Raw genomic sequence first — 27,537 nt, 5'->3', positions numbered from 1 at the left:
GACTTGGGAGAGTGGTAATGGACAAATGCCAGCTGTAGAGAATAAGAGAAGCAGCTAAGGACACTTGAAAGGACTGATGGTCCAGGGGAAATTGAAAACCTTGGACTTGCCTTGGCACCAATCTACCTGGCCATGTGGTTTTCTTCACGGTGGAGGAAAGGGGGGGAAGTTATATACAAAGAATGGAAGTGACAAAAAATCAAGTTTCCTTTGGCTTTTTCTTGAAAGACAAAAAGAGAATCTCTTCTACTGACCCAGTGCCACCGTTTACCCACTTCAGAAAACACCACCAGTCACTCGTCTCATGTTAGTAAAATAAGCAGAGAGTGTCTTAAAGAGTAGAGAAGAAGGGAAGAGGCAGAAGAACTGGCCCTCTCCCAGTCGGGTGGGAAGGAACTGGAACATTTAGCCTTACCTAAAAACTGAAAGCTGATATGTATGCCCTGGGGTTCAACGCTGAGCCTTCTCCCCGTGACCCTTCCTCTTTCCCAATACCTTCCAGCTGTCCCGTCGTGTCATATTCAGGTCCAATTCATGTGCTCCAACCATCCGCTCCAAGCTCGTGTGCCTTTTCTCCACGTGGTTCTCTGTATATGTCGGTCGCCTGGGAGATCCTGGTCGGGCGGGGCCCTGGTGACATCACAATAGAAACAAGCCAATCGCCGTGACGCGTCTTGGTGACGCAAGACGCGAGGTGTGGCTTTGCCGGCCCCCGGCGCAATGAGGCAGCGGCCCGCTGGGTGGCGCCGATTTCCCGGGGAGGTCCTCTCTGGGCCCCCGGCGGAGGTGGGGTAGAGGCGGACAAGAGCCGAGGCCAGGGAGCCCTCTGCGTCAGCGGCTGTTTACTGCGCCGCTCCAGTACCAGCCGGGACTCATCCGTAGCTCCATGCTTGTGCCCGGCTCGACTCATCCATCCTCGGAGAATAGGCAGGTACGTGCCACCTGTCGGAGACTGGGGAAGGGGGGATACAGAGGGCAGTGCCGTTTGAGGCTCTGAAAGTGAGGTGTCAACGACCGCCTGGGCAAAATGGGTACTAGGAATGTAGGGCAAGTGCCAGCTGCGCTGAGGATCTCCAGCTGTGGGTGCCAGTTGTGTGTGTGAGCCGACAGCTCAGGGTGCCAGGGAGAGCCATCTGTGTGCTGATCAGCGTGTTCTAAGGAAACGCTGCTTGGGCAGGACCGTATCTCCGAGCCCTGTGTGGGATGTGGCGGAGAGTGATGCCTGGACCCTGACAAACCCCTCCCCACGTGTGCGTGGCAGCTCTTACTCCCTCCTCTCAAAGCTCCTGGGGGCTTGTCTCTGGTCAGTTTGCCAAAGGGGTAGGGGTGGGGGTGGGGGGGTAGTAGTTAAGTGGAAGAGGGGTAGATTTTCCACCAATCCCAAACCAGAAAGAGGCATCTTTGAAATTCTCACCAATCCCAAACCAGAATTAGGCACGCGATGCTTCAAGGCAAGTAACTTATACTCAACAGCCTAAGGAAGTCCTGGCCAACCCATTCTGGCTGTCCTCTAAGGAGGAGCATCTACCTCCTGACCTGGCCGCTCTTAGAATGGGACTGAGCTAGAGATCCTGCCCATGCTCATCTCCCCAGGCACAGGCAGGAAAAGGTCCCCAGAGTCCGACATGTACAGTGGAGGAAAGGAGAGCTGGTTGGGCTGGGGTTGGAGCAGCCACCATTCCTTTGATGCTGTAGATGATGCCAGACTAGAGTCGGAATGAGGACTGGAATGAGGGCTGGGGACGAGGGCGTCCTCTGAAGTGCATCGTCAGGACCTGAGTTGAGTCAGTAGTCTCCGCTGAGACAGGGTGGAGGCACCATCCCGGGTACTCCCAGTCCCCAGGGAGAGCCATCGAGAAACAGGAGGAACAGCCTGGGAGCTGACAAGAGCACCAAGGTCTGAGAGGTTAAGAATCCTGCACCTTCCTCCTGTGACCCTGCCCAGCCAGCCTGGCTCTGTAGGCTCGGGATCCTGAACACTCCTCCAGGTAGAGTGGAACCACTCCAGAGCAGCCAGGCTTGCTCCTGGTAGCCTGGGGGAAGCTACACTTGCTATACTTTTCTAGGTAGAGAAGGAAAGAGCCCAAGTGAGCCTGGCCCCCCTCTGACGGGTGGACTGCACATCTGGGAATTGGGCAAGCCTCATTTGCCTTGCCAGCTATGGGACACAGATCAGCTCGGAAAACCATGGCAGTTTTCTGACATGAGAACAGAGCACTCCCACGGGCTGGCCTGGAGGAATCTTTTCTCCCTAGCAAGGTTCACCCGACAAATGCTACCGCTAATTATAAGTGGAAGTATTCGATATAGTAGTAGTGATCATTTATTGAACTCTTACTGTGTGCCAGGAAATTAACAAGCATTATTTAATCCTTACCTCCATGAGGTATATCATTATTATTACTCCTGTTTTAAGACTAAATAAGGTTTGGACCACTTAAATGACTGCTTAAATGTCTCCGAGGCAATAAAAAGGAAAGACTTGGAATACAAGCCCAAGCCTAGAAGTCCATTGTAAAAGAGTTTGAACTGGAAACCTGAGAGAGGTCCCTTCTGCCTCTCCCTGCCTCTGTGTCCTTGAGCGAGCTGCTGTCTGCCTCCAGGTCTCTTCCATCTCAAAGCTAAAGGAGGTGGACTGGGGCTTCTTCTTCTTCTCTAGTTCTGTGACTGACACCTCCTTCTCCGTATTTTTGCCTAATTCCACCCCCATCCCTCTACCCTCTTTCCAGTTCTGCTTCCCTTTGAATCCCCCTTCTGTTCCATTTCAAAATGCTCCCTGCAAACAGTCTCCTAGGATCTCCTTGCCTGGCACCCACCTCGAAAGGGAGGGCCTGCCACTGCCCCTTTAATTCTCCCTGGGCTCAGAATGCCAGCGAGTGGAGCTAGCCATCTCCATGAGGTCAGATAAGATACTATATATATCGAGTCAGTAACCTGAGCCCCGGATTACCCAGCCCAAGTCAGACTCCTGCTTCTGGCCTTGCCACTGCACTCCCTGCCCTGCCGGAGAAGGAGAAGCCCCCAGATCCTGCCCAGTGTCCCCGGACACAGGTCAGTAACTGTCCCTTTGGTATCCGAACTTCACAGGGCCGTTGTCCAGAGGGCCCTGGACTGTCTGTTTGAGGGATCCCTGTCTGTTTGGGGGAGCATGTGAGAGGCCACCCCACCAGGCCTGGGAGGTGCTATGGGCAAGACCCAGGGGCAGGACCAAGGGCTGGGAGGCCAGGAGGAGGAAACTGAAGCCCTGGAGGAGAGGGAAGGAGCCTGGGGTTCTCCCCTGGGGTGGGGTTCCAGGAGAGTGCCTGGGACAGTCGTGGTTAGAAAATAGAATTTAAGAATTCCAATATTGCCTGGGGGCCCCATATCTTTGCCTTTTCTTGGAGGTATAGAGATGCCCACCCCCTCCCAACCCAAATGAAGAACCCTGAAGAGACACTGCCTTAAGCCCACCCACCTCTTCTCCTCCAGGTGGAATTCTGGTTTTAATCTCCAATCTCTTATCTTACCTCTTTTGCCCTGTCCCAGTCCCCTTGAGTAACTGAGAGGGACCCAATCCCCTTGATGACCCCTGGCCAAGGCATATCAGGCACTAAACTGGTGGGTCAGAGGGTGCCAGCCCGAGAGGTAGAGCCGCTAGCGGCAGGCAGAGGCTCCTAAGCATCTGAGAGCAGTAAACAGAACTCCTGAACTGTGAGAGCACAAATATCCCCCACCCCAACCTCCCCCTCCGCCTACATCTTCCACTCCTGCCAGGACATCCCTCGACGTAGGGGATGACGCTTGTGTCTAGGCAATGTCCCAGCAGCTGGGCTTGTGGTGGGAAAGTGTAGATGGAGACAGGGCCCCTCTGTCAGCCCACTTTACCCTTCAAGGTCAGCCATCTCAGTGCCTCATTCCGATGTTGTTAGCAAGCAGCTTTGGGAAGCTCTGAGGTCACCCCTGTGACGGTTCCCAAGCACCTGTGGGACTGGCTGGGATTCCCTACTCACCTGCCTCGGACACAGATAGGAGGAAAGGAACTGAACCCCGCTGAGGTATATGTCTGAAGCCCAGCTAGGGGCTTTCTATCCAGGCAGTGGCAAGGCCACAGAAGCTGGCGTGCCTTCACCCCAGACAGGAGAGCGGATCTGGGCAGAGGGGGGCCGTGAAGGCTACTGGGATGTTGGGCATCACCCATCCCATACCCTGGGGGCCAAGAGTGCCTGGCATTCCTGGGGAGCAAGTCTCTCCCCTGGCTGGGCAGGTTAGGGAGCCCTTCACGTGAGCAACAGGAAATGACAGTGGCTGACATAATGGGCTGGTGGCCCCAGGAAGATAGGCTTCATTTTAAGCCCTGACTCACCTAGTCTGGGTACCCTGGGGAGTGGGCCAAGCTGCCGCAAGAGTAGGAGGCGGGGGACATGCAGGAGCTTGGCATCACGGGTGAAATGGAGGCCTCCTGGACCATCTCTCGGCAGATCAGCATTGTTCCGGGGCTCAGGTTGCGCCTGGCTTCGCTTTCGTTTGCCTGCAGTGGAAACTCGAAGGGCAGCTCCTTTGGGAGTCTGTACCCGCCATGCTGTTTTGCCTAGACGGTGGACACCTGGACCCCCTCACCCCATGTTGCAGGACCCCCACCCTGTGCCAGCTCAGGGAAAGGCCAGGGAAGAGAGACAGGGGCGATGGGTTGGCTTCAAGGTAGGCGTTAGCAGACAGAGCCCAGGTAGGTCCCAGTCCCAGTGTGACCCCGGGGGATCCACACCACCTCTCCAAACCCTAGTGTCCTCATCTGCACACGGGAATAATAATAGCACCTGTTGCTTAGGGCAGTCATGAGGATTAAGTGAGTGATTAATATGCGGTGTCCCAGAAGTCTTAGTGCTGATTTAAGCTTTAATAACTTCAGGAATATGAATGCTAAATGCTTCACTTGACTGTTTCACTATTTAAATATCTTGTCTATTTGAATGAAAGTATTTTGAATTTCAATTTAATGTTTAAAAAAATTAAACCTTCAAATGACGTTTGTAAGCCCGGGGCATTGGGAAGGCTGTCTCAGTGTTGGACTTTGGGCTGCTGAAAAATGACAAGCTGCCTAAGAAGTACCCAGTGGGATGCCTGGTCCAGGGGTGCTCTGTACCTGCTGGCGGGGCGATGGCCAACTGGTTACCTCGTCCTTTCAGGAGGAGAAGTGCCTCCATACCTCCCAAGAAGGAAAACTGAGTAAAGCGAGAGGGAAGCAAGGGAAGCCTGGCAGAACAGGAAGAGCCAAGGGCCCTGGTGAGCCTGCACGGACAAGGAGGCTGGCAGGAAGGCTGCCCCACTGTCCGAGGTGGCGGGCACCTGGGGAGGTGCTGCCTGGAACCGCATGCCTGTACTTGCCAGCTCTGGGTAAACAGTGAAAGGAGTCGGGCAGCAGGGGCCCCACGCTGGGCAGGGAGGGGCACGGGGGATCACAGCCAATCGGCTGGCCTCCCACTGCCCCATGAAAGGGCCATTCAGTTCAGGCCGTTCCTTTGGCAACGAGGAGACTCGCAGCCATGTGAGTGCCCGTCCTATCCCTGTCTTGTGCAGCAGAGCTATAGCCAGGGCCCCAGCCTGCTCTCCCGGCCAGGGTGCCTCCTACAGCCTCCAGGGACAGCCACGCCAGGTAACTCAAGGGGCACCAACCCAAGCCATCTGCTCACCTGCAAGGTGCTGGCACTGTCCTCAAGAGCGAAACTAGGGGTTGGGGGAGGAGACAGGCATGCTCCAGGCCTCAGCCGCAGCGGGGACCCTCTCCCCAGACAGAGGAACTCTGTGCCAGATGCCAGCACTGACAAGACAGCTTCCAGGGGGCTGTTAGTGGTAGGGAGGCCTGTCAGCTGTCTGGCAGATTGAAGCAGACAGGAGAGCAGTGTTTAGGAGCCCTCCCATGAGTGGTGCGGCTCCACTCCCGACCCCGATCCTGCCCAGGGCGACCTGTGGGCCATCCCAGGGCTGTCTGTCCCTGTCTGCTGTACCTGTCTGGCCCCAGCACTTCTGTGTCAGCAGGGCCAGGAGAGGTCGCAAGCTTGGGGTGCTGCCTGCAGAATACCAATTCCCCCGAGCTGCAGTGTTGGGGGAGGGGTAGAGAGACCCGTGGGGAGGAGGCAGGAGTTCAGGCCCTTGTGGGGGTAGGGGGCATATCTGATTGGCTGCTCAGTGTCCCAGAGCCCAGCTCCTGGGACCTGGAGTCTCTGTGACTTTGAATTATTGATGGAGCTCTCCAAGGTGAAATAGAGCAGGACTGGTCCCACGCCCCCACCCCAAGCCTCTGCCTGTCTCCGCCCCTGGCCTCCTCAGCCTTCATCCTCTTCCTCCCTTGGACCCCAGGATGCTAAGCAGATGGGAGGGAAGCTTGTGGTTCCCCCAGCCCTGCACCAGGCCCTCCTCCTGATATCTTTTCCTAGAAAGGGGTAAAAGTTGTGCTGGCTGTGGGAACACGGCTGGTTGAGGGAGCCCCCAGCCAGGCCAGGCAGGAATAAGGATGGATGATCATTTATAGGCCAGGCCTCTCTGACATTGCCCTGGACTGAAAATGGCTGGAGGTCTCTGGCAGAGTCTGGAAGTTCTGGCCTGGGGCCTATATGAAAAGTGCCACCTGCTCACCTCCCACCTCTGCAACCTATCCCATACCTTACATGAACTGAGTATCTAGAGCTCTGTGCCTGGCACTCAGCACTTGGGGCTTGGCACCAGGTCCCCTCTGCCCTAATGAGCTGGGCTACGGCCTAGGGCAGGCTGTAGGCTGCCTGAGCCACTGACTGCCAAACAGCTAGATTCTGCCCACGACCCACTCATCTCACTAGGAGCTGCAGGGAGAACCCCGATGCCCAGGGCTGCGGTCAGAGCCTGGCCCGGCCAGGAGACAGTCAGCCCCGACATCATTATAGGCCTACAAAGGGAGGAGCCAGGCTGCCTGGCAGGGCTGGGAGAGGAGATAATAACCACTGTCTTTGTTGAGAGCTTTCACATGTTATTATCTCATTTATTCCTCGCAACAACCCTGTGAGGTAGGAATCATAATGATGATTACTATACTGATTTTGCAGCTGAGGAAATTGGGGCTCAGAGAGATTCAATGACTAGGGCAGAAACACCCAGCTAGTCAGCCACAGGGCAAGACTCCTCTGAGAGTCCTGGATGGCTCTGCACCCCCACCACCCCAGGAGCCCCCAAGAGCCCCTATTGACCCTCAAGGAAAATGAGAGATCTTTCCTACTCCTCCTTTGCCCTCCGGCTCCATTAGAGATAAAGCCTGCAGGTTTACGTGATGGAGGGACTCTGGCTCGCCACGTGAGCCTAAATTTGATGGGGGTGGTGAGTTGAGGTAAAGTGGGAAGGGCACTGGGCTGGAAATCTGAGAGACATGGACACGAGTCCTCGCTCTGCTAGCATGTGGCCCTGGGCGAGTCAGTGGCACTTTCCACTTGTACAACGGAGAACATAAGATGGATGACCCTTCATCAAGTGGACACTCTCATATGCCCCCGGGGGGTGGGGGTGGTGGATGTCCTAACCAGTCTTAATTGGCTACGGCATGCACTTGGACACAGCTGACTCCAAGTTCCTGAAAAACAGCTTGGGCAAACCTCTTACTGTTTAGTCTGAGTAACAGTTGGAGGATGTTGCTACAAGTCCTTTGTAGCAACAATTAAAGCGAGCTTGACAGTGCGGGCCGGTGACAGGTGCAGTGCATCTAACTGATGATCACCCTTTTTTCAGCAGAGGGGAAATCTGGGCTAGATTCCCAAATCTGATGTCTCCGTGGTGAGACCTGGCTCTAGCTGTTTCACATCGGTCACTTTGGTGTCCTCTATGTAAAGCGTGGTCGTGGCTGTCCACTCCCTAGGCCCGCGGGAGGGTTCAATTGGATGATGTATGTGGAAATGTCCCCTTTCACTTGTGGTAAAATATATATGATGTGAAACTTAAAATAAAAAAAAAAAAAGGTCGACCCATTTGGGCTTTGAAAACTCAATTCAGAGGTTCTGTGTTCCTTCAGCAGATCCACCCCAGCTGCAAGGACTGCGGGTGGAGATAAGAGCGCTGCCTGCAGTGCAGGATCTTAGCCTCTAGGGGGCCCCCTTTGCACAAGTCATTATCACTATCGGTTTGCTGTGGGTACTAATAGGGGAAGCCCTGGGAGGCCACAGGGCTGTAACTCCACTTAGAACTGAAGGCTTAGGTCAATGCAGAGGGTGGACTCTACCACACGAGGATCCCCCACCGCAGCAGGTGGACATGTCCAGGGAAGCACTCTGGGATTGGGTCTGGAGACTGAGATCAAGCGTTCCTCTCAGCCACTCATCACCACCACCACCTACACCTAAGCCCCTTTCCTCCTCTCATGGGCCTCTTGTTCCTCATCAGGTATCTGGCTAAATGATCCTCAGGTCATGCTGTCTAAACAGTGTAAGATTCCCAAAAGATTGCTCCCAAAGAGGGGAGCAGTCTGAACTCTTGGAATGTCCAGCAGTTTTTAATCCAGGAGGTGAGGGCGGTAGCATCCCTCATGTCGGGGGTGCCTGCAGAAAGAAGCCAAGGAGAGGAAGCACATGGGATTTGGGTTGGAATACTATTGGGGGCTTTTTTGTTTTTGTTTATTCAGCTGCACCGGCTGTTAGTTGGGGCACATGAGATCCCAGACCAGAGATGGAACCCAGGGCCCTTGCATTGGGAGTGCGGAGTCCTAGCCACTGCACCACCAGGGAAGTCCCTGGAGTACTGTTTGTTGCTTGAAGGGCTGCAGAAGTGGAGCAGTCCCTGCTCTCAGGCTGGGGGCCTTGAGGGGAGCGTCCAGTCCAAGTAGTGCTGAGACTGATCACCCGTGTGGTTTATGAAAGCCTGCTCAGCTCTGGGGCTCTCCCTGAGGTATGAATGCCTGGGTGCGTGGAGACCTGCATGCCGGTGCGCACGCACATGCAGAGGTGTGTCCCAGTGGTGGGCCAGTGGCTTTCCTGGAAACAGACAAGTGTGGCCCCTGGTTGAGATCAAGCCACTGGGGGATGGAGAGCAGGCACAGTGGGAGCAGCCTGACCCCCTGCAGGGCCTTCTGACAACTGCTTTCCTTGTCTTTCAGCCCATGAGGCTCCCAGTCCCCACCGAGTGCCGCCCTGAAGGATGTCCCAGCTCTCCTCCACTCTGAAGCGCTACACAGAATCAGCCCGTTTTACAGATGCGCCTTTCACCAAATCAAGCTATGGCACCTACACTCCCTCCTCCTACGGAACCAACCTGGCTGCCTCCTTCCTGGAGAAGGAGAAGTTTGGTTTCAAGCCCAGCCCCCCCACCAGCTATCTCACCCGTCCCCGCACCTATGGCCCCCCCTCCATCCTGGACTATGACCGAGGCCGCCCCCTGCTGAGACCTGACGTCATCGGGGGTGGTAAGCGGGCTGAGAGCCAGACTCGGGGCACCGAGCGGCCTTCAGGGAGTGGACTCAGCGGGGGCAGTGGATTCTCTTATGGAGTGACCACCAGCTCCGTCAGCTACCTGCCTGTCAGTGCCCGCGACCAGGGGGTGACCCTGACCCAGAAGAAGTCGAACAGTCAATCAGACCTGGCCCGGGATTTCTCCAGCCTCCAGACCTCGGATAGCTACCGGCTGGACTCTGGGAACCTGGGCCGCAGCCCCATGCTGGCCCGCACGCGCAAGGAGCTGTGCGCCCTGCAGGGCCTGTACCAGGCGGCCAGCCGCTCCGAGTACCTGGCCGACTACCTGGAGAACTATGGGCGCAAGGCCAGCGCACCTCAGGTGCCCATCCCGACCCCTCCCTCACGAGCCCCCGAAGTCCTCAGCCCCACCTACCGACCCAGTGGCCGTTACAGTCTGTGGGAGAAGGGCAAGGGCCAGGCCCTTGTGTCCAGCCGCTCCAGCTCCCCAGGGCGAGACACCATGGTGAGTTTGCCCCGGGGGGACCTGGTGATGGGCTGGGGAGGAAGCCACTGATGAGGAAAAGGGCTTCCACCTTGACCGACGATCACAGGCAGAGGTTTTCCTTCCCAGGCCTCACAGTGGCTGTTCCTATAGCCCAGGTGGGGACGAACCAGGGAAGTCATCTCAGCACACCTGGTGCCCTCGTGGCTTGATGTCTTTGCTCAGAGGCTCTCCCACTCTCCCCAGGAAATGCACTTCACGACCTGTGCACTCGACAATGGCCCTGCACTGCTCTTGGAAATGCCCAGCTACCCTCACATACACTGCAACTCTTATCCTGGGCTTTCCCACCCAACATGCCTGGGGCCCCTGCAAGCCCTGCCCCATCCTGGACTGCATGCCGAGACCCCCAGACCACCAGTGTGCCCTGTGGTAAGAGAGGCCCCCCGGCCCTGACTGCATCTCTTCTCCTGCTCAGGCTTTTACCTCTCAGTCCAGAGACATGGCTTAACGTTGGGACGTAAGACATCAGAAGAGGATCTTTCCTCTGATGGATGCTGCCTGGCTCCGGACCAGGGGTCTAAACAGGAGTAGTTCTCGTGTGTCTTTGGAGAAAATGGTGCAGAACTTCTTGTCTAGGGCTTTAGATGATCCAGTCTCTTTCTACTCCAATGTGCCTGGGTTAAAATAAGGGAAAGAGGCTCTGCTGGAGACTTGAGTGAGGGCTGGCATGACCCACCCACATCTGATCCCTGACACATCTCTCCTGGGGCACTGACTACAATTCTTCCTTTTGTGTAGTCATCAGTTTACCCATTAGCTGGTGAGCTTTCAGAGGATGAGAAAGAAATCAAATCTCCAGATCCCTCAGTATGTACCTAGCTCAGTGTAGAATTCAGCTGGCCTGCGTATCACATGGATGGTTGAATGGATGGATGGATGGGGGAGTGAACAGATGTATGGGGGAATGAATGGGTAGATGGGGGAGTGAGCGGGTAGATGGATGGATGGATATGAGTGGGTCTTCAGAAGGACAGGCAAGCAGATGGGCAGGAGAACTGGGTGTTGTGTCCTCTTCATTACTTTATGTACCCTTCTACTCTTAGGACACGTGGCTTTTAGAAACAATAGCTGTGCCATAGCAAGAAATGCTGTTTAGGGGACTTGTCCAGAAAAACGGAACAGGGGTACAGGATAGGGGCGGCGCTTTGGGACACAGACCTTGAAGCTTGTCAAAACTAAAGGTCCTGAGAGGACAACTTGGTAGCATTGTTTAGAGAGTCTCACTCAGCCTTGCTGGACCCCCTGTGAAGTGCCATGGGAGATGCAAAGGCTGGTGCCTCCCAGAACATTCGGACCCTGAGAAGGCAGGGCTGGCTGCGTTGGAGGGCTAGAGTGGACAAGAATGGCAAACAACAGAGCTGGCCTCAGAGACACGCTCTCGGGGGACACATACTTGGGTTGATGCGTGATTGGCTGGAACAGGTCTGGTGTTGCTCATCTCAGGGGCCATCAATCAGAAAGCGGCTCTCAATGGAGGGGCCTGGGTGTTAGAGGCCTCTGAGGGGCTCCCTCCCTTTGTTCAGAAGGACTCTTTATGGGGCTTAATCCCTTTGTTTATGGAGCTCAATGTTCCTAAAAAGTGGGGTCTGCAGACTACTTCAGAATCATCTGTGCGCTGAATTGTCTGGGGGCCCCATCCAGAACCCCTGGAGGCAAACTCTCTAGGGATATAGGGCCTGAGACTCCTGCCCTTTTTCACAAGCTTTTCAGGTAATCTTCAAGCACACTGAGGTGTGAAAACCTCCCCTCCACAGACTAAACTACAGAGCGGGTCTCAGCCCCAATCCCCTGAGAGCAGGGCCGCCTCCTTCCCACACAGGCAGATCCCAAACCTCCCTGGAGTCTCCACAGCAGACACCCTGGCCCCAGCCTCCTCCCCCAGGGCCAGCCTGAGGGGAGTTTTGCAAGAGGACCTCAGAGGAGTGGGCAGGTTGACCCAGGGCAAACTCAGCCACTGTAACATCTCTTTTTCCCTGTCCAGAAACAACCCACAACACACAGGAGTAACCAGCAGCCCTACAACTGAGCTAGTGTTTCACTCTGAGCTCTTCCTCAAGGAAAAGGTCGTCTGAGTTTTTCTGTAACAGAAAAACCCACACGAATTTCCTGGTCAGCTCAATACTGCCAACTGGGAAAGACCTTTCTTGGGCTCAGTGGGGTAAGACCTTGATTTAATCTCACTCCTCTCCCCTCACCACCCTCACCCTCGCTTCTGGTGCTGATCACATCTTGCTGGGGTGAGAACCACGCTGTTTGTGGGGCCTGGACCACTTCTTTCTAGAACCAGGTCCAGTTTCTTTTCTGACCTCCCTCTTCCCATCTCATTCATTCATTTTATGGTGTTCAGCTTACTAGCAGCGTAACCTTAGAGAAATGCGTGAACTTCTGAACCTGTTTGCTCTGTAAAACGAGAGCAATCATAGTTCCCACTTCAGAGATTGTGGTGTGGAATCAGAGGTTGTGGTGTGAAAGGGCTTGGCACTTAGTAGGTGCTTGATCAACATCAGTCCTCCTTTCTGCCTTCCAGGTGCTTGGGGTTTGAGGGGGGAGGGGAGCAGGAGAGATGTGAGCTGTGGTCCCTGCCCTCGGGGAAGCTTGGGGAAGTAAGTTCTAAAAATAGTTGCACCGGAGGCCGCCCTAGGTGTTTTTTTAGTGTCATAGGTGATGGGAAAGGGAGAAGGTCATCCGAGGCTGGATGAACAGTTTGGCCGCTGGAAGAACACTTTGCCTCTTTAACCTTGGATACCTCTCATCTGAACTGTTGCCTCACCCATAAAAGGGAGTGGTCATGCCTGCCCTGCCCACCTCCCAGGGATGTCATGAGGTTCAAAGCAAATCATGGATGCAGGGGAATCTGTAACCAGTAAAATGCAATGGGAGAGCTTCCTTAAACTCCAGGGGGAAAAGGTGCTGCTGGAAAAGAAGGGGCCTTGGCAGCTGACTGGAGTGGGGGCGGGGACCACCGCCGGGAGGAACAAAGCTGAGAGTGCATCCTAGGGCAGGGCCCTGGGTGAGATCTGACTCCTCTGAGGCAGCCCTGGCCCTGGGCTCTCTGGGCAGCTGACCTGAACTACAGGTCAAAAGAAGCAGGACCAACGGGGGAATAGAACAGATCTAACCAGACTCAATCCTCCTGTTAATAGTAACAGCCCACATGAACTTGGAATATCACAGACTCAGCTGAGCTGAGTGAAGAACTGGTGGAGGGGGACAAGAATTCTGAACACCTCCCGTCCATGGCTGGCTTGCTTAAGCACCAACAAGATGCCAGTCCACGGAGTGCGCACTGTCAGCCTAGGGCAGTGAGGGTGCCCTAGACCCCCCTTCAGACAGATTGCAGGGGAGTTGTATGTTGGTTCAGAACTGGTTTTAAAAAATAAAAATAAAAATAAAAAACCCTTCACTACCCACAGTGGGGGCTTCAAGCCAGACCAGGTGGGTTGGCCCTGCAGAGAGCCAGGGGTCCAAGCCCCCAGCTTGGCCACATCCCCCCTCCACTCCACTTCTCTTGTTCCCCTGGGCCTATGGAAGGACAAGCTGTTCCCACTGAGCCCTACCAGGGCTGCGCTTTAACCCCTACAATCCATGCTAATCCTCAGCTCCACCCACTCCAGCTGCTCTCTCCCCTGAGCCCTGGCAGTGCTGCCTGCCAGCTTCAGCCCTGCGCTCACCCTTCCCAGAGCACCCTCTTCTCTCCCTGAGAAGAGCTGGGAGCTGGCCCAGGGCCCTCCAGAGCACAAGTCACGGGCTGGGCACCTGCTACTCAGATGCGGAGCCCAGCCCAGCCTCTTGCCCTCACACGGCCCCCACACCCTTGCCCTCTGCCCTGGGACCTGTTGCTAGGAGCAGTCGGCCTGGGCACCTGGACTACCTAGATCCTATTTGCCCCTGGGGGGGCTGCTGACTCATCTCACAAAGCCTCGGGTTCCAGCTGTTCAGTGACAGGGAGATTATATAAGATGAGGTCATGTGATTTTCCTCTTGGGTGGGACTTTGGACTTGACTGCTGTCAAGTGGTGGGGGGAAGGGAAGAGTTTTAGTCTGAAGTGGAGGACAGCGGCGGCTGTCCTAGGACTCCTGGGTGAGAAGTGTGACCTTTCCCTCTGTCCCCGGCCTTCTCACTGTTTACTCAGCCACAGTGAACTGCATCCCTGCTGTCCTGTTTGTCCAGCTTGGCAGCCTGAGACCCTGGGGCTTGTCCTCACCCACACGGCCACCTGGAGGAGGGCAAACTTCCTGAGGGCCTGAAGCTGTGCTCACGGCCTAGGAAGGTCACACAGAGGGGTCCCATGGCAGGACTGATCCTAGCTGCTGAGAAAGAAAGGGCAGTCGTTTTGTAGTTTGTGGTCAGAATCAGCAAGACGCTAATGTCTCCAGGCCTCGAAGACCGGCTATGGGCTGCGACCTGGCTGGTGGCCTTGGAGCCGCCTTATCCAGGCTCATTTTCTCAATCAGTGCCCAGCACCATGCTCCCTGCTTCCTCCTCCACCCCCACTCTGGGATGGATGTCTCTGTGAGTGAGTTCAAGTGGCATGGGGGTGGGCTCAGCAAGGCAGGAGTTAATCCAAGCCTAGCAAAATGTTCCCTGCCTGTGGGAGAGCCGCTCCACTGACCATCCTGCTGCAGAAATGAACATCATGTTCAGGGCCCAGAGCTGCACACGTGGTTCCCTGCACCCTCTCACCTCAATGGAGACGTAAAACTGGCACCCCACACAGAGACATAAACGAGAGAGGGAAGTGTGTGGGCCTCTGGAATCCAGCTGGTCCAGACCAGACTGCCCAGGGGCTCCAAGCAGCACAGAGCTTTAGGCCTCCTGGGGTCTGAGTGATGCAGGAAGGAGGAGCTTCCCAGGGACCTCGGTCCAGCTGGCTGGCCCTCCCTCCCCAAGGGCACTGGAGGGCTGAGAGCCGAACCCCTAACGAGGACCCTGAGCCCCCACCAGTTCAATCAGGCCGCCAGTCTGTCCCGTCTTGCGTGGGTAATTGCAGGTGCGTGCAGGAGCAGGGTTTAAGCCGTGTTTCTAAACCTGGGACTGGGCTGCCCACTAACAGCTGAGAAAGCAAGATATTTGCAGTCTTGTCTTCACACAGCTAAACCTGACTTTATTTAAATACTCCATCCGTGCCAGGGGGGATTTGAGGGAAGAAAATACCGCCAGGGGAGGCAGGCCAAGCACAGGGTCTGAGAAATGGCAGTCTTGGGCTCCAGCAAGGAGTTCTGCTCAGATTAGCTCAGTGTGTTTGAGGCAAAAAGTCACAGAGCCAGAGCCAGATTCAGATCCCCGAAGACTGTCTGCTTTGCTCATGCCACTTCAGGAAACGGCACTGAGGAGAAAGGGTCTCTCGGGGTCTCGGTTAGTTGAGAAACGACCACAGTTCTTCATGGCCGGGTCCAGCAGCCATCACACCTGCCTGATGAGACTGGACCCCATTTGAATTCTCTCCAACCAGACTTCTCAAAGGGCACCCATGAAGAGCCTTCCCCAGCTGGGCCTCCCTGCTCCCAGCAATGCCCCTGACCTCCTACATCCCAGGAAAGAGGGAGAGAGCAGGCTGGCAGAATGCCATGATGTCCCCAGGGTAGCTGGCCTACGTCATGGGGAAACAAGCCAAACAGTCCAGTGGGTGGCCGCCTGAGGCCGCCTGACAGCACTTCCTGCAAATCACTTACTCAACATGCAAACCCAGACTGACCCCACCCTCTGAGGCTCAATGGGACTTCCAGCACTGCCTGGTCTGGCCCCCTTTTGTGATGAGCTCAACACCTCTATTAAGCACCCACTAAGAGAACTCACAGTCCTGCCCTTGAGGTATCAGTGTGATGGTACAATCAACACACAAGCTCAGACCATTTACAGAAGTCTTAGAAACATGTATTGAGAAGGCAATGGCACCCCACTCCAGTACTCTTGCCTGGAAAATCCCACGGATGGAGGAGCCTGGAAGGCTGCAGTCCATGGGGTTGCTGAGGGTCGGACACGACTGAGCGACTTCCCTTTCACTTTTCACTTTCACGCATTGGAGAAGGAAATGGCAACCCACTCCAGTGTTGTTGCCTGGAGAATCCCAGGGACGGGGAGCCTGGTGGGCTGCCATCTATGGAGTCGCACAGAGTCGGACACGACTGAAGTGACTTAGCAGTAGCAGTAGAAACATGTATAAGACAAAGATAAACATACTAAGACAAGTTGGTAAGGTGGAAACAATGCTAGAAAACTGAGAGTAGGCAGTAATGGACTGTTTAGAACTTGGAGTTCATTAGAAAAGGCTTTGTGGAAAACATGAGTTTTGAGCAGAATTTACAAGGAGATAATTGACAGAGAACAGGAAGGGCATTCCAGAATCTCCTGGTAGTTATTACTAGCATGGGTTTTGCTGTAGGATCCATCTGGGTTCAAAGCCCTACACTGCCATGTACCAGCTTTGCAGTCCTGGCAAGTTGTTTGACCTCTCAGGGCTTAAGATCCTTCATTTAGAAAACAGAGGTAATAGTTACTGCGTCACTGTCACTGAGTTGTTATGCAAGTTAAGTGGCATAATGTATATAAAGCGCTCAGCAGTGCCTGGCATTTAGTAAGTACTTCACTGGTGACAGTTTTGTTAAAGGAGAGAAGGCATGTGCTAAAGCAGGTTGATTGGCAGCAGGGATTAGAGAAGAGTGAGGGTGGTGACCATGGTGCTATCCAGCCTATGGACCACGGCCTCACAGACAAGTCTACCTAAGGCTTCCGGACTGGCTGGAAGAGTCAGGTATGTCAGGGCAGGGGAGTGATGTGATGAAATGCAAGCCTTGCTGCAGACAGTGTGGGACTGGCTCAGAGGAGTGTGGTTAGGAAGAAGGAGGCATGGAGGGAAAGGTTGTTGCATCTTGTCCAGGGCCCAGCTTTGATCCCAGCAAGGACAGTGACTGGAGATCTGCTCTTCTAATGTCACTTACCATCTAGGAAGATGCCCTGAAGCCCCTGCCTCCTGCCCACTCCTCCCACCACCGAGGTGGGAACACGGGGACGACCGTCTGTGCTCCTCTCTCAACAGCACAAAAGTGCTGTTCTGTGGGAGGCCTGGGGTACAGCCATACATGTGTCCTGGACACATGCCCCATGTGGCTGTGGTTGTGTGTGCAGTGCGCGTGTACATGTGGGGATGAGCAGGCCAAGAGGAACAGAAGGAGGCCACAGATGAGTAACAGCACACACTGCTGCCTCTCAGAGTATTTTTAAATGCTAAAAATACTGGCTAAAAATAGCCGTCAAGCTCCAAACAAGATACTTTCTCCAGGCAGATTCTGTGTGGGTCCCTGATAGGTGAGACGGGTGGAGCAGCAGGAATAAAACCCAGAGACCTCTGATCTCCGACCACTGCTGCCCTTAGGGTCAGAGAAGGACACTCCCCCCAACACACCAACTGAGGACCAGTTTCCCCACCTGCTGTGACTTTCTTCCTACCTCCCAAAAACAAATCAAACTCTGAGATTCTCAGAGAGATGGAATTGGGTAATTGGGTAGATGAGGCCAGAAAAAGGTTTCTTCCTGGGGCCAAAAGGGACAGTGACCTGTTGTCATCATGTAAAAAATCTAGGCATTGCCTTTCTTGATAGTGAGCCAAACTAGGACTGGAGGGAGGAGGGGAGCTCGTCCGGAAGCCGCGGAAATCTACCTTTGGGTCCTCTTACCCTCACGGACAGGGAGGGTGGATATTGGGCTCCAAGAAGGCCTGAGTCGTCCCCTCCCACCCACACGCCCAGAATGTTGTGCAAAAGTTTGCGCGTGGGTGCATTTTTTCCTGAAAAAAATGAGTACAGGGCTTTCATCGGGTTATCAAAATGATCTGCAGCCCTCCAAAAGTCAGGAATCTTTCGCTGCCTTCGGGGAAGCTCACCCGCTGACACTCGGCCTTGGAGACGTGTCCTCTTTGGGCCTCAAAGGCAGTTTCTCCCGAGTCCCAACCCCGAGGTGGTTCCCGGGCTCCGCGCTCCGGTCCTGCCCGCCCGGGTCCGCCTGCCCCCGGGTCTGCAGGTCTCGGTCGCGGACAGGCCCGCCTGGTCCCGGGGGTGCTGGGGGCAGCCGGGCCGGGGGTGGAACCGCGGGAGGCGCGGAGGCGCGGCCTCACTCCGGTCCGCGTGCCGGGAGCCGGGGGCGGGGGCCGAGTGGGGGCGTGGCCGGGCCCTGGCCCCGCCCCGGCGATGACGTCGCGCGGCCCGAGGCGCCGGCGGGGCCCCCAGTCGGCCGGAGAGCGAGAGCCGGCGCCGGGTCGGTTGGCGGCTCGTGCCAGGGAGGTTGAGGTGCGGGAGCGCGCGGTCGGCCCGCCGGAGCGGTTACCGCCGGGCGCCGCGGACGGCGTGCTGTGGCGGCCTCGCTGGCCTGGGCGTCCAGGCCGTGGGACCTCGCGGTACTCCCCCGCGCCCTATTGGCCAACGTTAGGCGAGGGGCCGAGCCCGCCGCCCGCCCCCCAGCATGCGCACCTCGTACACCGTGACCCTGCCCGAGGAGCCCCCCGCCGCCCCATTTCCCGCCCTCGCCAAGGAGCTGCGGCCGCGCTCCCCTCTCTCCCCTTCCCTGCTGCTCTCCACCTTCGTGGGGCTCCTGCTCAACAAAGCCAAGGTACGCGGGGCCCTTTTCCGGGACCCTCACGCCGAGGGCTGGGGTTCTGCCTCCTTACCGGGGTGCCCCACTCCCGCCCCCTTCCACCGCGCGCCCGCCCGGCCGGGGCACAGATTCTTCCCAGCCCCCTCCCCTCCTTTCCCAGGGTCTCCCGACAAGGAATGCCCCCTCCCCAGGTGATCTCACGCTTACTCGCGGCCCCATCCCCCTTGCTGAGGTCCCTGCCCCCCCACCCCGAGTCCCCCTGCCACCTCCCTCTCCTCGACCCCAGCACCAGGTGGCTCTTGGGCTCGTAATTCCTGGCACCTATCAGGACAGGTGCAGAAAAGCGTAACCTTGACTAGATCTCGGGGTGTGAGGGAACGGGCAGCTCGCTGGACTCTGCGGGTGTGACTCCTTAAAGGCCAAAAGCCAGCAAGAAAGGCTGGTGCGAAAGGGACCGCCTCCCCGTCACTCATCGCAAAACGCCCTCTCCCAGAGGGTGGGCAACAGGGGTCCTTTGACCCCGCGAAGGGCAAAGGAGTTGCAGACAGGGAAAGAGGTCAACGTCCCTTCCCTCCCCTCCCCTCCCCTCCCCAGTTCAGCTCAGTGGGCACTGGATCCCTTCAATGATGTAGCCGCCCCAGAGTGATGCTGGGGCTAAAAGCTGGGCATTGCCCCCTCGGGGAAGGGAGAAGGGGCCAGAGCTTGACAGATCTTACGTAACAGCACAAGCTCCCGTGTTGGCAGTGCGTGCACTGCCCCGTGCCAGGGCCACACCAGGCTCCTTGGCTGCAGCCAGGACTCATGGCTGACCCTCATGGCACAGGTGAAGTAAGCCGGAAAAGCCCTTTCCTGGGGTCTCAAGTGTGAAGACACAAACCTCCATCAGCCTTTCTTCTGTGGCCCGTGTTCCCAGATGTTTCCTCCATGTTCACATAGCAGCTGGGCTCTTGCTCCTTCAGTGGGCGGTGAATGCTGTCTGTTTACTAGCCATGGAGGTGGCACCTGCCTTCTAGAACAATGGCTGCTCCTGAGTCGAATTAGGTCTTCTGATGGCTAATTTTAAGGAAGTTTTTGCCCCGAACTTTTCTCAGCTCTTTGCACTTGAGCTCCAGCAGCCCAGCTGGAGTCATTTCCTTCTCCTGCTAAGAGGCTGGTGTGCAGGGTCTCTCCCAGCTTCTCCAGTTTGGGCCTCTCCCTGTCAGCCCTGAGGTAGGATTGTTTTCCCCGTAAGAAAGGTCACTCCTGGGACATTTTGTTCCCCTCTGGAATGGAAACTGCTGACTTTCCCTGGAGCTCCTGATTTCCTATTCATGGCAGAAGAATATCTGGCTGGGCAGAGAACAGCTCTGCTCTCCCCTCCACTCCCACCCCCTGACTCCTGATACCCATCCGCCTTCTACACAGAGTGCTTGGAAATTGGCAGGCACTTTCAAGCTCAGGAAATTTTAGACAAAGGCACAACCCCCACCCCCAGAATTAAGAGGGTCCTGGCGAAGAAGCCTTAAAGGAGCCTCCCGCATCTCTCCACTAGCCAGGCCAGACATAGGGTTAGATTCTTAAGGATAGTAACCTCGATCATGACCTGTTCTTCCTGACCTGCCCTCCGCTGGTTCAGAGAGAGAAGCGTCAACACCACAGGAATGCTTCATTAGAAAGATGCCTCCAGCCTCCCATTGCCGCACCCCCATTGGTGCTGCGTGACTGCTATCTCAGTCGAGGGCCCACTTTGGTGGACAGTTACAGTCACCAGCGGTAGAATGCTTTGCTTCTGTGGTCTATTTAGACAGATGTTGTCTGAGGCATGAGGGGCAGGTGGGGGAGGGGCGCGGGGTAGAACTGATAAAGCACTGCTGGAAAGAGGTGTTCGAGTGAGTATTCTAGGGGAGGAAGAGCAGGTATGCAGGTGTGGGCAGGCTTTAATATTTAGTTCCAAATGAGCAACACAGACTCAGTGTTTCTGTTGAGCCCCAGGTCTACTTCAAAACGCTGATAAGGTCTTTGTCCAGGGAATTATCTCTATTGTGGCCCACTGACTGGAACATCAGGGTTTAGATTGTCATACAGGTAAGATTTAAATGTCATGTTTGGGACCACACACCGCTGATCTTCAGTGATGCTTGTACCCCACCTGCTGCCAATAGGCTTTTCTTTCTAGCTGCAGGTGGACAGCAGGTCCGCCTGCTGGGTTTAGGTATTTCCCTCCCTTCCTGTGAGTGTTAGACCTGATAACTGGCAAGGAGGGATCGTCTTTCTTGTGGGGGATCAGCAGGGCAATTCCTGAGAAAAGCCCTCCCTCAGCCTGCCTCTCCCCACCCCACCCCCTTATGCTGACAACCTCATGGGCTTTGAGCTGCTGACAGCACACGGCATGAGTAATTTTAGCTGAGTTATTTCAGGCTCCTGTTCTGATCAGGGTTGAGCTGGCCCCACGCATGCCCCAGCCAGTGTTGCTCCAGAGTTGCCTGCTCCCAGGTCTCCTCCCCAAGAAAGAGGGTAGCAGGCGCATCTGTATGCTGATGCTTTAACCCTTTGAGCCGAAAGGCTATCTGACTTCTTGGAGGTTGGACCAGGATTAGCCAAGGGACCTGGACAAACAATGCTCAGAGTCCTGTTCACTCTCCCACCCCCTCACCAGCCTCCACAAGAGGTACAGGAGCAAGAGCAGCACCTTCAGCCAGGTGCTGACCTCGGCTTGGCCGCAGGCTGCCATCAGAAGGATTCCCAGCCAGTGGCCGACCAGGATGTTGAAACCTGAACCAGGCAGGGAGGATTCTCCCAGGCTCTATACAGCCCTCAGGAGCTGAGCTCAGCTGGAAGGAATTCCACCTGTCTCTGGCAGTTCAGAATGGCAAGCCGACTGGAGTTTTTCCCCAGCTGAAGATCTAAACTCAGTTTAGATGTTTTGTCATTGAACTTTTCAAGACCTCCATGAAGCGCTCATTATGACAGCTGCTTTAGTTATCAGACATCTCAGAGTACAAATGTAGGTCGTTTGAGAGAGAGCCTGGATTTGGGACCTGAAATTTGTCAGAATCAGGTATATGAATTCCTAGTCTCTGGCTTCTAATCTCCAGTCTCCAATATGGCAGAGAATGAAAAGTATTAACATAAAAGATGGGGGGTAATTACATGTTAATTAAAGAAAGCAAAACCACATAAGTCAAGAAAAAAAAAGCAAAATCTTGAAGAATGTTTTTGTCCTGTGTTGAAAATGACAGGCATTCCATACCCGCTTTCCTACAATGTAAGTAGATTAAAGTTAAAGAGAGGATCATGTGTACGGCCTAAGGCTAGTGGCTACAACTGGCAGAACGTTGCAGAGAGAACCTAACGTAGGCCAGGCCTCTTCCTTCAGCCTGAATATGCCTCATGTTCTTTGCTTACAGAATTCTAAGAGCGCCCAGGGTCTGGCTGGTCTTCGAAACCTTGGGAACACGGTGAGTTCTCCCCAGCCCACTTCTTTCCTGAGGTGGGACTCAGTCCCATCTCAACTGGGACTATCTAACCAGATGATCCTGGCTACAGCTAACTCCCTACCCCCTAGGCCAGTTGGTACCTGCCCTTCCTGGCTGATGTTTTACAGAGTTGCTGGGCTCTGCCTCACCCCCACCCCAGCAGGAAGCACTGCTAAATGGGAGTTGCCCTTTTAACTGATACCTTAGTCACTTTCCTGGATCCTTCTCCCCCAGGACATCCATCACTTCCCACCCACTCTGTCCAGCTGCCCTACACTCTTTTGCACACCTCTAGTAAGTAACCAGTTACTTTACCCGTGCCAGCAGTGGGGATTTGCCTCACTTCAACACTGTGACTTACAGAAAGAGGAACTTGAGGCTACGGGAGGCTTGAGGCTCACTTGTAGGTCAGGTGTACCAGAGGGCTCTGAGTGTTAGGTAAGTAGACATGCCAGCCAGGGGTCTTTGTTCCGCTGCTGACGTCCAGTGGTCTCCCACAGTGCTTCATGAACTCCATCCTACAGTGCCTGAGTAACACGCGGGAGCTGAGAGACTACTGCCTGCAGCGGCTCTACCTGCGGGACCTCAGCCACAGCAGCCGTGCTCACACGGCCCTCATGGAAGGTGAGGGCCCGGCCCTGCACGCTTTTCCACTTTTTTACATGCTTCTCTCCCATTTCTCTTCCTCTGGCTTCTTTTTGTTGGGACTCTATAGAATACAGAAAATGGCTCAGCTATCCTCCACGCCCCCCTCTACCCTTTTCTTCTTCCTATAGAGTTTGCAAAACTAATCCAGACCATATGGACCTCATCCCCCAATGACGTGGTGAGCCCCTCTGAGTTCAAAACCCAGATCCAGAGATACGCACCACGCTTCGTCGGCTATAAGTAAGGGCCTTGGGGACGTGTCCCTCCCCAGAGTGGGTGGCAGCAGTAGCAGATTCGAGGGACCAGAGGTGTCGCTTAACTCCCTTTTCTTCACGTTCAGTCAGCAGGATGCTCAGGAGTTTCTTCGCTTCCTTCTGGATGGGCTGCATAATGAGGTGAACCGGGTCATAGCGAGGCCCAAGTCCAACACTGAAAACCTCGACCATCTGCCGTAAGTAGGAGGAGAGGGCTGGGGCCCGAACCATGGGGACTTCTTTGGGGATAATGATTTCAGAAGAATTTTGGATATTAAGGATTTAGATGGCTAGGCCTTTACACTTATCATGGTTTGAGCTCTGACCCAATTGCCTTCCTCTCTCTGGGTCCTAGTGATGATGAGAAAGGGCGCCAGATGTGGAGAAAGTATCTAGAACGGGAAGACAGTCGGATCGGGGGTAAGTGCAGGCAAGGGGAGCGGGCATGGGTTGCCTGCCTTCCCTGTTAACTGCTTGGCCTGAGCAGAGCATGAGAAGCCCATCCTCTCAGGACCCCTCCAGCTTCCCAGTGCCCAGCCCCCAGGGGACTGAGGTGGGAGCAGTGAGAAAGGACCCGTGGCCTTTAGGCGTCGTGTGTCCGTCTCTTCCCAGATCTCTTTGTTGGGCAGCTGAAGAGCTCCCTGACATGCACTGATTGTGGCTACTGTTCTACGGTCTTTGATCCCTTCTGGGACCTCTCTCTGCCCATTACTAAGGTAGGCACCCCTCTTGCCCCAGTTTTGAAACTCTTGCTCTTACCCTTTCACTTCGTTGACCTCTGACCCCTCCCTTCTCTCTCACAGAGAGGTTATCCTGAGGTGACGTTAATGGACTGCATGAGGCTCTTCACCAAAGAGGACGTGCTTGATGGCGATGAAAAGCCGGTATGTCACCCTCTGTGGCAGTGAGGGTGCGTCTCCCGGAGTCCTCTTGGGAGCGGAGCAGCCTCGGAATTGCCGCACTCGGCCTTGGCCTCACCCATGAGTCCTTCCCAGCTCTGTCCTGTTATGTCTTTCAGACGTGCTGTCGCTGCCGAGCCAGAAAACGGTGTATAAAGAAGTTCTCCATCCAGAGGTTCCCAAAGATCTTGGTGCTCCGTATCCTTCAGATGGTCAGGGCAGGGGCTGACATTAGAGAGTGACTGGGGGCCGGGTGAGGGCCAGCAGGGTAGGACAAGAAAACTCGCTGGGCTCTCCCCTTTTGTGCTTCCTGACACTGTAGTCGCCCTCAGGGGCTGTCTCCTGTTCTGACTCTGTCCTTGACTCACACCAACACCAGATCTGAAGCGGTTCTCAGAATCCAGGATACGAACCAGCAAGCTCACAGCATTTGTGAATTTCCCACTACGAGACCTGGACTTGAGGGAATTTGCCTCAGAAAACACCAGTAAGTGTTTCTGAGCTGGAGTCTGAGCTGCAGATGGGAGGCCCCGAGGTGGTGGGAAGCGGCTGAGGAGAGAGAGGTGGAAGCTGGGAGGAGACGCAGGACGGGGAGGGCAGAAGGGGAGGGCGCAAGGGACACCTTGGGGCTTGACACCTCAGGCTTCCTCTTCAGACCACGCTGTTTACAACCTGTACGCCGTGTCCAATCACTCCGGAACCACCATGGGCGGCCATTACACAGCCTACTGCCGGAGCCCGGTGACAGGCGAGTGGCACACGTTCAACGACTCCAGGTGAGCCGGGCCTCGGGCGGGGCTCCCAGCGGTCAGACACCCTTCCCTCACCCAGGAGCCGTCAGAGACGGGCCCTCATGCTGCCCTGGCTGCGCGTCCCGGGCTCCCCAGGCCGCCAGGCTGACTTGTCCTGCTCTCTCCGCAGTGTCTCCCCCATGTCCTCCAGCCAAGTGCGTACCAGCGACGCCTACCTGCTCTTCTACGAGTTGGCCAGTCCGCCCTCCCGCATGTAGCAACGAGGAGCTACATCCCATCCTCCCTTCCCCGTGGTGGCCCCACAACCTAAGTTTTTTTAAAAAGACCAAAAAAAGGCAAAAAAAAGTCCTGACAAATAAGAGGAAAATAAAGGAAAGTGAAGCTGCAGAGCAGGAGTTGCCGCAGCCTGGCCGGAGCCGGGAGTGGGGAGCCCGGTGCCCCAGAGCCCCGCCTGGTAGGGAAGATTGGCAGGACGCAGACCGAGCCAGCACGGTGCCCTCGGCTTCTCATGTCTGCATTTGTAAGCGCGTGGTTCTTTTCCCGTGTGTGATAAACCGCAGCCATCGGTGGGGAGAAGATCCTTGTCCACGGGCCCACTGGCCTCGGCCCAGCCCCGGCCTCCCAAGAACACAGCGCCCTCTGGAGCCTGCTGGGAGGATCGCCGCCTGGAACGCCGCCCGTCTTTACCTGGACCCCGCTTCACCATTCCAGGAGCAAGAAAAACACCCATGAGCCAAGAGCCCTCTTAAGGCTGCTAACTCCAGGGGGACAGATGAGGGGACGTCTTTGAAAAAAGCTGTTTTTGATTTTTAAAAGCCCAACTTTTTTTTTTTTAATTATCGTAACTAAAGTTTTCAGACTGGAGATGCTCTCTTTCACACCTCGTCACAGCTGGGATGTTGTGCTGGTCTTTTTTTTTTTTAATTCTACAAGTACAACTTTTCTAGTGCTAGCCCCCAGTGGTGCTAGGTGGGAGTTGGCCAGGCCCAAGCACAGCCACAGTAGACCTGGGATCTGACAGGTTTGGTGTTTGTTTTTTTGATGTTTTGGATGGAATCTAGTTGCCTCCAAGAATTGTGCCTTATAGTGTTTGGGGACCAGGGGGTAACTGCCCCTCCCTGAAATATCCCTCAGCCTCTTCCCTTTTCCCCAGTGCCATGTCCAGAGCTGCCAGGGAGCTCGGGGTCACCCCCACAGCCCCTGGCTCGTTTCGCACTGCAGTGAGGTGAAGAGAGTAGGTAAAAGGAAATTCTTCTGATAGTGTATCAAGTTCTTCCCGCCAGCTTCCTCTAACCCAGCCCTGGTCTACTCCCCAGCTGTTGGAAGGATAGCACGAGCCCCTGACCCTTGAGCTTCTTTCACCTTTAATTTATTCCCCCTTAACTTGCTCCTTCTCCCCAGCCTCCCTGCCCCACCCCCCTTCTCAGAGCCTCCTGACATAGGCCCTTTGGACCGAGTTTCTCAGGGATGCCCATGCCACCCCCAGCTCCCCTTGGCATCAGTCTGCAGTTCAGCCTGGGAGCTGGAGCCTGGGTGTCTGGGGACATCTTGCCTCAGTTGTATGGTTCTTCCCCATGGGCTTGATTTTGCTCTTAAGTTGTCGGGCAAAACTCTTGTGTTGTCCCAGAGAGAAAAGCTGTTCAGCACCAAGGCCCAGAGCTCTGTGCATGGTGCACTCTGCACACCCACACAGCTGGGCCCTGCCTGTGCCCCTCGAGGGCAGAACTCTCCAGTGCTTCCAGGAGGCAGCAGAATAAGACACCCTGAGTCTAACTGGCCTGACACCCTTCTCCAGGGAAGAGCTGTGAACCTGAGCCAAAGGGCTGGTGTATACACTTGTTTACCGTGTAAGCAAGAGTAGATGAATGTGTGATGTACAGTGGAACCTTGTACAGAATAAATCATAGCTTTGAGAAATAAGCTGATAAGTGATGGACTCTTGATTTGGGAGAGGTCCGAACCCAGGAAGCGCTCCTAGCCTATCAGTGGCCAGATATTTTACTGCTTCAACCAGGCTGTAAATTCCAAGTTCTAGAAAAAGTAAACTACCTGTTCTAGAAAAAGTAAACTACCTACTTTTTACTCAATTCTGTTTTTAAAAAAGGCCAGAATAGTACTTACTTTGAACACGATATTCCTCATCTGGATTCACTGACATTTTAACTTTTTGCCACATTTGTTTATGTATACACTTTACTCTTTGGGGTGAAACGTTTAGGGGGTGAGGCGTCCTATTACCACTTCTGAACACCTCAGCGTGTTTCTCCCATGTAACCACAACCCTGGCTTCACACGGAGGAAATCACCTCTAACAGACGTCTCTCTAAATGGTCTGTTTTTTAACTGCTGGTATGGGCACCCTGGTGGTTCTCTATTGACAACTCAGGTCCCTCTACACACCCATGACGAGCCAAGACAGGTCTCCAGCAGAGGCTGAATACAGACAGCACGGTTTGCTCTTAGAGCAGAGTGGCCTATGCCTGGGTAGGGAGTGATCAAGGCCTGGTCCTCATGTGAAACATCTCAACGTGCCCCACTAATACCTGGAAACAGCTGTGTTTACATTAGAAGTGTTCTGTACTGTTTTCAAGACATCACCAGATTAAACTTCTTGGAGGAAGGACCTCCTTGGCACCCCCAGGGACTTGGTTCCTTGGGTTTTCTCTTTTTCTGTTCAGATTTTCCATTTCTATCACCGATCTAGAACTTGGGAAACTTAAGTCTCCACCAGTTGAGCTTAGAGTGTCTTAGTGGGATTTTTCCCAGTAACAACTGCCACCCATGATCCAGACCCTGAGAGATCAAGGCCTCCCTCCCCCTCCGTCTCTGAGACAGTGGCACCTGCTGTCACACCTCCTGGGCCAAGACAGCGGGTATGTCTGGGCATTTCCTGAGTAGGATCGAAAACAACAGTGACTCAAGGCAGAGATTTCTCCCAAACATGCGCTGGCAGGGGCCTGACCTAGGAAAGATAATTTCCCCCAAACCACAAGTGAGCAG

The 27,537-nt window shown here is 55.0% G+C and overlaps 1 protein-coding gene and 1 long non-coding RNA gene across 10 annotated transcripts in view; one reads left to right on the top strand and one right to left on the bottom strand.

Annotated features, from left to right (window-relative positions):
* The window catches only part of LOC133261851 (uncharacterized), a 101,732-nt gene extending 83,669 nt beyond the window's left edge, over positions 1 to 18,063 (bottom strand). For 2 of the 4 annotated variants that reach the window (XR_009741144.1, XR_009741145.1), the window contains exons 1-3: positions 17,823 to 18,063; positions 10,366 to 10,556; positions 416 to 8,960 (exon numbers count right to left, since the gene is read on the bottom strand). This is a non-coding gene — a long non-coding RNA (uncharacterized LOC133261851). The remainder of the gene's footprint in view (positions 1 to 415; positions 8,961 to 10,365; positions 10,557 to 17,822) is intronic. The other 2 variants (XR_009741146.1, XR_009741147.1) reach the window with 1 other exon arrangement.
* USP2 (ubiquitin specific peptidase 2) lies at positions 842 to 26,457 on the top strand. 6 transcript variants are annotated; one of them, XM_061440582.1, is made up of 13 exons: positions 842 to 931; positions 9,083 to 9,900; positions 21,916 to 21,966; positions 22,485 to 22,608; positions 22,761 to 22,872; positions 22,973 to 23,083; positions 23,242 to 23,306; positions 23,499 to 23,602; positions 23,690 to 23,770; positions 23,905 to 23,983; positions 24,165 to 24,272; positions 24,441 to 24,561; positions 24,707 to 26,457. In XM_061440582.1, the coding sequence occupies exons 2-13, from the start codon at positions 9,124 to 9,126 to the stop codon at positions 24,792 to 24,794; spliced, it is 1,821 nt and encodes a 606-aa protein (XP_061296566.1). In that variant the 5' UTR covers positions 842 to 931; positions 9,083 to 9,123; the 3' UTR covers positions 24,795 to 26,457. The 6 variants fall into 6 exon arrangements, with proteins under 6 accessions (XP_061296566.1, XP_061296563.1, XP_061296565.1 ...); XM_061440579.1 differs by lacking the exon at positions 842 to 931 and adding an exon at positions 2,961 to 3,051; XM_061440581.1 differs by lacking the exon at positions 842 to 931 and adding an exon at positions 5,540 to 5,629.
* Positions 26,458 to 27,537: the final 1,080 nt, after the last annotated feature.

The sequence above is a fragment of the Bos javanicus genome, chromosome 15, assembly GCF_032452875.1.
Source record: "Bos javanicus breed banteng chromosome 15, ARS-OSU_banteng_1.0, whole genome shotgun sequence".
In the NCBI taxonomy this organism is placed as follows: Eukaryota; Metazoa; Chordata; class Mammalia; order Artiodactyla; family Bovidae; genus Bos; species Bos javanicus.
Note: the sequence above shows the minus strand (reverse complement) of the source record. Positions and strands in the feature narration are given on the sequence as shown.